The sequence below is a fragment of the Fukomys damarensis genome, unplaced genomic scaffold (genome assembly GCF_012274545.1).
Source record: "Fukomys damarensis isolate Sample0158 unplaced genomic scaffold, DMR_v1.0_HiC HiC_scaffold_19, whole genome shotgun sequence".
In the NCBI taxonomy this organism is placed as follows: Eukaryota; Metazoa; Chordata; class Mammalia; order Rodentia; family Bathyergidae; genus Fukomys; species Fukomys damarensis.
The window spans coordinates 66312212-66321281 of NW_022900931.1; the positions used below are offsets into that span (position 1 = coordinate 66312212).

General features: G+C 43.1%; 1 protein-coding gene across 1 annotated transcript; it reads left to right on the top strand.

The window, feature by feature from the left end:
- Positions 1 to 62: 62 nt before the first annotated feature.
- On the top strand, positions 63 to 5095 carry LOC104857223 (N-formyl peptide receptor 2-like). Its single transcript, XM_010616998.2, is given in 4 exon segments — positions 63 to 450; positions 3831 to 4316; positions 4319 to 4747; positions 4750 to 5095. Coding segments are annotated over 3 exon segments (1122 nt in total). The 5' UTR covers positions 63 to 450; positions 3831 to 3841; the 3' UTR covers positions 4968 to 5095.
- The last annotated feature ends 3975 nt before the right edge of the window (positions 5096 to 9070 follow it).

Genomic DNA, 9070 nt, shown 5'->3' on the forward strand with positions numbered 1-9070 from the left:
TCCCTCTCCCTCTCCCTCTCCCTGTCTCTCTCCCCTCTTAACTGAAGCCAGGATCACTCTACAGCAGCCACACCCTGCATACCCTACACTTGTTTTTTAAGCTTTATTTCTCTTGCTTGCCAATTTGCCAAGCCTGCCCTCCAGATCGCCATGCTCTTCTCTCTGTCTCCTGAGCGGCCTGACAGTAGAGGCGTTGGGCACCACGCCTGGCTTTAATGTCGTGATTATATTTGTTTCCTCAAAAAATTATTTGGTTTCTTCATAGACAATGGGTTTTAGTGAAGGTGGCAGCAGGTGGCGCCTTATCTGTGACAATCAGTGTACTTGTGAGGTTAGTGAGGACACAGGGCAAAGGGCAGGGTGGTAGACTGGAGAGAACGCTGGCTGAATGCTCAGTATGTCCAGGACCTACAGGTGTAAACCTGGCTTGCAGCATAAAAGACATCAAAGGTAGTCTCTGCATTTGAGCCTCTGACAACTAAATACTCAAATTCCGAATTGAGAGAACACTGGGAGAGTGGTTTGTGAGGGTGAACGGGACATTACAAGTGTGGCTGGGGCATTGTTAGGTCTGTGGTGTGGCTTGGATTCCCGGGGGATGTCAGGATGCCAGTTGATTATACCAGGGGAGAGCTCAGAGGAAAAGTCAGAACTGATAATTTGGATTAGAAGTCCTCAGTATGATACTTGAACGCATGAGACTGGGTTGTGTCACCTATGCAAAGACTACGGGGAGAGGAGGAGGTGCACGGACAGGCAAAATCCCAACATTCAGACTCAACTTTAGAGGAGAAAAAGTGGTAAAGTGGACCAAAAAGAGGTTGGGCAGTTGAGCTATAGAGACAAAAAGGCTGGGTTGTATGAGCATTTTATCATCTCCAAAGAAAAACAAGTCTCAGGAAGGAAGAACTCGGATGGGCCCTGTGTCACTGGGAATCGGGATAAGAATGGACCACAGGATTTGGTGACATGGAATCACTAAGGCTCCTCCAGGAGCCCCCATCTGGTGAAGTGCGGAGGACCAGGCCATCCGGAGCGAGACCAGGAGAAGATGCGAGGCGAAGAGGTGGAGAGCACAGTTGGAGATCCCTCTTCTAATGTCTGAGAATTCTTTTCTCAGGAAGACATTTCCCCATAGAAACAGGGCTGGAGTGAGACAGGAACATGGCTGAAGGGTCATCACATTTTAAAGGGAGTAGTGCTACGATTTTATGAGACAGGATGTTATAGTAGAAGTTACATCTGGGGAATTTCGGGCAGAAAATAGAGGGAAAATTCAAGAGGCGCGGTCGGGAAGGTGAGGGAGAAGGATCTAGAGCAAATGAGGAAAATGAGTCTTCCAAATGAATAAGGACCTGGTCACGGCCATGAGCGCAGGCAGAGGGGGAGAGAAGGCTGAAGAATCCCCGTCCAGTTTTACCATTTTCTCTGCGGAAGATCAGTCAAATGCATATGCTGAGTCTGAGGAAGTTAGAGTTAGAGGGCTCGGGCAAAAGTGCAGAAAGCACTGAAAGTCATTTTGAAGACAGGAACGTGAATGTGTTAAAAAACCCAATGCATTCACAAGGAGGGATGGATGAGCATCTTTTTGGAACCCATGGCCGTAACATTAAAAGCTCTGATCACTTTGCTGATTGTCACATTCAGCAGGGTCACTTCTGCTCTCTGAGCTGAGGTTTCCTATTGCAACAGAGGATGTTGTAACTAGAGGTGACTAGCTCATATTGGGGTGTCAGTGCACAGAGGCCACTGTGGTCAGCACAGCCTACTTCTGTGGCTCTCAGCTCTCTCCCCCACCTAGGCCCATAATTTTGCAACTCTGTCATGTTGGCCTAGCTCTGTCAGTGTCCTTCCTAGTTACACTGACAATTTAAAATCAGTGAGTTCGCGATTATTGAATACATTTTCTTCTAAGGGACTTGGAGGATGTTTGTAGGGTAGGAAAAGAGATTCTGTTGAGGAATATGGGGTTGGGCAGGTTGAAGAGCACAATTCTGGAGGAATCAGTCCAACTGAGGCCAAATTTAGACACTGATTTTCTAGCAGGTTGATTTAAATAATTACGACAACCAATGAAAGTCTCCACTTTATGCTACGGCTGTGTTAATTATAAGTAAATTATTCAGTATTAACAGTATTTCTGGTGTATCCCGTGCCGTGCACATATCAACACGTGCACTCTGCAGGAGTCCCTGAGGCAGATGAGGCGTGAAGGGTAAATAAAGGGAGATGTTTGAACGTGGTCACTGTTCACACACAACAGATATCACTGTTCTTAACTGACCAGGAACTTCCATGCGCACCCCAGACACAGTACAGATCCTGGCAAGGCCAGAGGTTTCCTTTTTGCTAAAGACTCACATTGTCTAGCTGAGATTTCTGTGTCTGTTCTCCTATCATCACCTCCTACCTATCAGTCTTTACTACAGAACCACTCCCATCTGCGGCAGAGGACCTCAAAGCTCAGAGATGACCTTGTCCAAGGACTCACCCCTGGGGAGGGGTCAGAGATGAGGCTAGAATGTAGAATGACCCCACTCCAGATGCAAGTAGTGTCACAAGCACCAGTGCCTTCTAATGGGGGTGATATTGTTAAATGTCTGGTTGTCATTACTGGATGAAGGCCACAGATATTACTACACATCCTAAGATCCACACAGCAAAGTTCCCGCATCAAAGGAGTTTCCAGGCTCCACGATGAGCCACGCCAAGTGTGAGAAGTCAGGGAGGACCTCAGTGAAAATGATGGTGAAAGTCAAGAAAAGAAGGGGGTAAGAAGGGGAAGAATAGGGAAGTTGTCATACTGGAATAAAACCTTTCCTAGGCAATTCAAAGGCAACACTCCAGAGAAACCAAGAGCTCTGAGATCGATTAATCTGCTTTTCAAATCTCACTGCCTCTATCGACTGGCTGGAAATAATGTTGAAAAAGCCAATGAAACGCTTGGGTTATTGTTTCTGCCTGGTAAAAGAGAGATGGTGGTGACTTCTCCATAACATTATTATGGTGATTAAATGTGAACGAGTCTACGGTAACTGCCATTTACAGGCCAAGGCAGACTACAATCCTTCTGCTAATATGTACTATTTAAGTGACTTTCAGAAGGCTTCACAGTTATTCTGAAATCGATTATTCTTCTGAAGACCAGAAACAGGGAACACTGTGGAGTAATTATATAGATGAAAATAGAGCTCCTGACGCAATGATCACAGCGCTGGTCTCTAATGAGAGCCCCACAGATACTAACAAAACTTACTACTCTGCTATGTGTTAGCACGAAGGATACAAAGCTGTTCAGATGCTTTGCCTCTCTAACAGGATATCAGTGAGGGAAATGAAACGCACTGTGATGAAAGTAGCAATGGGAAATCGTTTGCCAGTTTCCTCTTGCACTAAATCCAGAGGTTGTAATACGTTGCAGCCCGAGTGACCGTTTCAGAAGCTCGTTAACTATCAACTTTAGGCAAATCCTTAGACTAATTAAAATCTTGCCCCACAGTAGCTGCACAACTCTCTCAGGGGGCAGGGATGGCAGGCGGCAGATTATATGAACCTGGGGTCTGACCTTGAGGGAAATTTTGTGTGGAATCACGGCTGGAAGCAGATTTGAAGTTTCTGAGTCTGAGTCCAGGGCTGTCCTTACTATGTGGACCTTTCCCATGAGACCATCTAGGAGACCTTTGATGTTACCGTGTTACTGGGCACCAGATTTGAGACAGCGGGCCCCCTGCTGGAAGCAGGAGCTACAGCAGGAGGTGATACAGGGTCTGAACGGGGATGCTCTCACACAACGCCACACCTGACAAATGATCTCTGCTGAAACGTTTCAGGTGTGAGCAGGATGGCCGCCAACTTCTCCATCCCTCTCAATGGATCTGAAGAGATGCCTTACGCATCAGCTGGCTACACGGCTCTGCGGATTCTCCCATTGGTGGTACTCTCGGTCACCTGTGTCCTGGGTGTGCTGGGCAATGGGCTGGTGATCTGGGTGGCTGGGTTCCGGATGGCACGCACAGTCACCTCCATCTGTTACCTGAACTTGGCAATAGCCGACTTCTCCTTCACCGCCACCCTCCCTTTCCTCATTGTCTCCATGGCCAGGGGAGGAAAATGGCCTTGTGGCTGGTTCCTCTGCAAGCTGATTCACATAGTTTTGGACCTAAACCTGTTCGGCAGCGTCTTCCTGATTGCTCTCATCGCTCTGGACCGCTGTATTTGTGTCCTGCATCCAGTGTGGGCCCAGAACCACCGCACCGTGAGCCTGGCCAAGAAGGTCATCGTCGGACCCTGGATCCTTGCACTAGTCCTTACCTTGCCGTTTTCATTTTCTTGTCAACAGCAAGTGACGCAAATGGGAACATATACTGTACCTTCTCTTTCGCATCCTGGGGAGACACTGTTGAAAAGAGGCTGGAGGTGGCCCTCGCCACGTTGACAGCCAGAGGGATCGTCCGGTTCATTATCGGCTTCAGCACGCCCATGTCCACGGTCGCCATCTGCTATGGGCTCATCGCTGCCAAGATTCGCAGGAAAGGCATGATGAATTCCAGCCGTCCCTTTCGGGGGCTCACGGCCGTTGTGGCTTCCTTCTTCATCTGTTGGTTCCCCTTCCAACTGGTTGCCCTTCTAAGAACAGTGTGGCTCAAAGAGGTACTTTTAAAGGGTAACAGAATCTTTGCCGTCCTGCTCAACCCGGCAAAGTCCCTGGCCTTCTTCAACAGCTGTCTCAACCCGAAGCTCTACGTGTTCATGGGCAGGACTTCCGAGAGAGACTGATCCGCTCTCTGCCCGCCAGTCTGGAGAGGGCCCTGACTGAGGACTCGGCCCCGACCAGTGACACAGTGACCAATTCTGCTGCCCCGAACGCAGAGCTCGAGTTACAAACAATGAGAAGTGGATCTCAAGTTCATACCTATCCTGTGCTTATCTCACCTCCGGCTTTCTCTCCCCGTGAGACCCGGCCTTGAGTGTTTGCTTGGGAAAAATATCTTGTCCTCTCATGTGTAGGAAAGAAATAGAAAACAAGGTGCTACTGGTGTAATTTCTTCTTCTGTTTGTTAGCCTCACACAGAGCCAAGTGCTGGCGGGGTAGGACTGGAAAAATAAATGGTGTCACTCAGTTATCTTAGAATGACTGGGATTATGTTAATGTACAAATGAGTTGTTTTAATTTCCTTAATTTCTTTATTTTACATCAAATTTATAGTATTCTCCTAAAAATATTTGACAACTTTTATTCTAAACCCTTCCTTAAATGTTTAGAAAAATTCACCACAGATTCCCAGTTTTTTCCTGAGAAGGCTTTTAATATTAGGCTCAATGTCCTTAATAGCTACTTTTCTGGTTTTTTTCCCTGTCAGTTTTGGTAAATTGTAATTAGTATGAAGTTTAATCACTTTATGAAAATGTGGAATGTATTGGTATGAAAAGCACAGTCATATACAGAACTTGGTATGCTTTATTTAAAATCATGATAGGGACTGGAGATTTAGCTCAATGGTTCAGTGGCCTGCCTTGTAAGCACAAGGACCCGAGTTCAATCCCCAGTACCAAAAAAAAAAAAAAAAATTAAAAAAAAATAAATAAAATCATGAGCATGTGAAGTCTCTCAGATTTTGTTTGGTAAATTGAATGATCAAGTTCAATGCTCAGAAATATTCATCACACATTGTTCATAGTAAACTCAAAGTTTCAACTATCCAAAAATTCACCAGTCATAGGGTATTATATTCCTACAGCCAATCACTGTTCATCAATAAATATTTAAAGAATTACACCTATATATGTGAACACTAGGTACTGAGTTGAGAAGACAGAAGACCAAAGTTTAAATAGAATGGTTCTGCACATATATAAAATTTCAAATATTTGCAATTAAACTTTTCATTCACGGATATGTAAGTAGGTAGCAAAACCATAAGGGAAAGGCATACATTAATTACCATAAGAGTGAAGGTAGTGATTACTGTAAGGAGGAGGAGGGAACAAGTTTGACATGTGTTATAAAGTATGTTGTGGCCAGTGGTTCCCGAATGCTAGTGGTGATTTTCGCTTCATTTAGGAAACATTTCTCCTATAAAATGTATTAATCTTCACTTTTATATTTTATTCATTTACATTTACGTAGGTGTCTCATATTTTGCTTTTTAAAAGTTAAAAGAACAGGCAAACCACACTCAAGTCCCTTTTCCTTTATACCAAGAAAGCTGTATACCCTCTGAGTTTTGGCTAGTTGGACTAGGCTTCTCCATTTATAAAGGTGCTGAAATTCCCTAAGTTTGGATCTAGCAAGGGACCCGAGGGGTCAAAGTCAGCAGCAGTAAACAGTCCAGGCATGATCACCCTGGACTCATTCTGTTTTTCTCAAGTGCCAATCAATTAAAACTAACTCACTGGAAATAGAGCTCCATCTTGTGGCTACTCAAACACAAGGCAAGGGAGGAGAAGTCTTCTCGGCTCTCAAACATCATAGGAGACAACACTAGGACTAGACTATTTTCCTGTGAGCTTCCCCACGGGGGGAGGAAATTTAAGTGAACAAAGAATTTTGCTTTCTTAACCCTGAACGTACATTCCAGAGACCAGAGGGTCTGCAGCTCTCTCCTGTATCTTCTCCTGCCATAAAGTTTATCATTGCTTCTAGATGAAAGAAAATCTATGTAAATGAACCATGGACCTACTGAGCGTTTTGTAATCACAGCACGCTGGGATGCTGAGGTAGGAGAAATATAAATTGGAGCCCTGTTTTGTGGCTTGAAACTGGAATGTCCCCCAAACCTCTCGTATGCCCAGCAGGGAGGCTTTTGCAGGAGTTCTGATTATGGAGGTGCGGCTCTCATTGGTAGATTAGGTCCACCAGTGAGTTCAGTGACTGTGATGTTGGAAGGTGGGTCTTGGCAGAAGAGGCAGGTCACTGGGCTCGTGACGTGGAAGGTTATATCTCCCTACCAAATCTTTCCCTTCTCTGCATCCTGGTCTCTATGATGTGAGCAGATTTCTATTCCCTAGACCTTTCCACCATGCCTTTTTTGTTATGGACTTGGCTGACCATGGAGTGGAATGGGATCCCAAATAAATCTCTCCTTAAGTTTTGGGTGACAGTTACTTTGTCCCTGTGACAAGAAAATGACTAAGACAGATATTGGTACTGAGAAGAAGGTTCAAACCCACACAGGCACTAGTTGTATTAGCTGGGTTCTCTAGAGGAACAGATTCAATATCAAATATATGCATGATAATACAAGGGATTTGTTAGGCAGGCTTATAGGATTGGAAGGGAACAGTCCTAGTAGCTCTTTGCCAATCAAAAACAAAAGAATCCCAAATGGTCACCTACACCCTCAAGACCTAGAGGATCTGTTAGCAATCAGGTCAGAGACCTGGAAGCTCCTTGTAGTCAGTGGTGTCAGTCTTGTGTGGGAAGGAAGGGTCAAGGAACTGGAGAACAACATTCAAAGACAACGGGAAAACCAGAGCTTCTCTGAAAAAATCAAAACACTTCTTTCTTCTTTGCGCTTTCATTCTGTCCAAGCTGTAAGCCTACTGTTTGACACCCTTCCTATTTGAGGTGAGTCTTCCCTCAGTTTGCTGGTCCACATGTTGGTCCTGTACGCGCACACACACACACACACACACACACACACACACCAAGAATTCACTAATCTGCCAGATGGTTCTTATGCAAGCGAAATAGAAACATTACAATTAAGAATTACAATCCACCCCTTGTCAACTGGACATCCAAATACATCTCTTAAATGAATTAATTTCCAAATAGGTAGAAAGTTCATAATTATGCCTAGCATGACAGGACTATCATAGGCACAAACAGAAATGTGGTAACTCTGTCCCCAGAACAGAAGGCAAAGTTTTTCTTTGGGTTTTGCTTACTCTGCTCCGAACACTCCACAATTTAAACAGTATAATGTAAATTTAATAATACTTAAGAGCCAATAGTAAGTCAGCCGACATTATTTTCCAAGGAAAGAAAGCAGATACCTGCTTAAGATATGTGTATATGTTTACACGTATAATAACAAAGTAGGAAAGACTCATGACAAGTACAATTTTTGTTTCATGGCCATGCAGTCATAGCCAGTGATTATAACTACTGTTTTCTACTGCACATTCTGTATTTCCTTGGCTTTTGGCATCCAAGGTTCTTTACCTGAGTATTCTGGCTATATTTTCAGGGAATATATGAAACAGGAGTGGTGAACACATATTTGTCACTGATTTTAGGGGAAGAGCACTCAGTTTTTCATTATTTAGTATTGCGTCAGCAATGGGTTTGTTTTAAGTGACTTTTATCTGATTGAGATAAAGTCTTTCTATACCTATTTTTGTCAAGGTTTTTATCATGAATGATTTTTTTTTATGTCTGTTGAGATGATTGTGTGATTTTTTTCTTGCTTCTGTTTATATGATGTTACACTTTTTGCTTTACATATGTTGAACTCTCCTTGCAACCCTGGAATGAACAAAGCTTGCTTATCATGTATGCGCTTTCTAACGATATGTTTCATTTTGTATATTGTTGAGTATTTTTACATCTATGTGCATTAAGGAGATTGGACTGAAAGTTACAAGATCCCAGTAATGAATATAACTGTACTGTCTACCTAGAATGTACCAATAAATTAAATTTTAAAAAAAGAGATTGGACTGTAGTTTTTTTTTTTTTTTTTTTATACATTTTTTTTTTTTTTTTTTTATACATTTTTTTTTTTTTTTTTTTATACATTTTTTTTTTTTTTTTTTTATACATTTTTTTTTTTTTTTTTTTATACATTTTTTTTTTTTTTTTTTTTTTTTTAGTAAAGTCTTTGTCTAGTTTTGGTCTCAGGGTGATTTTAGCTTCCAGGAATGAGTCTGGCAGGATTTGTTCCCTTTAAGTTTTATTGAAGAGTCTGAGGAGTATTGGTGTTACGTCTTTTCTGAAGTACTGGTACAATTCTGTGGTATATTCATCAGGTCCTGGGCTTCTCCTTGTTGGTGGAGTTTTTATCACTGCCTCTATTTTATTGGTTGTTCTTAATCTATTCAGAATTTTTGTATTTTCTTGGTTCAA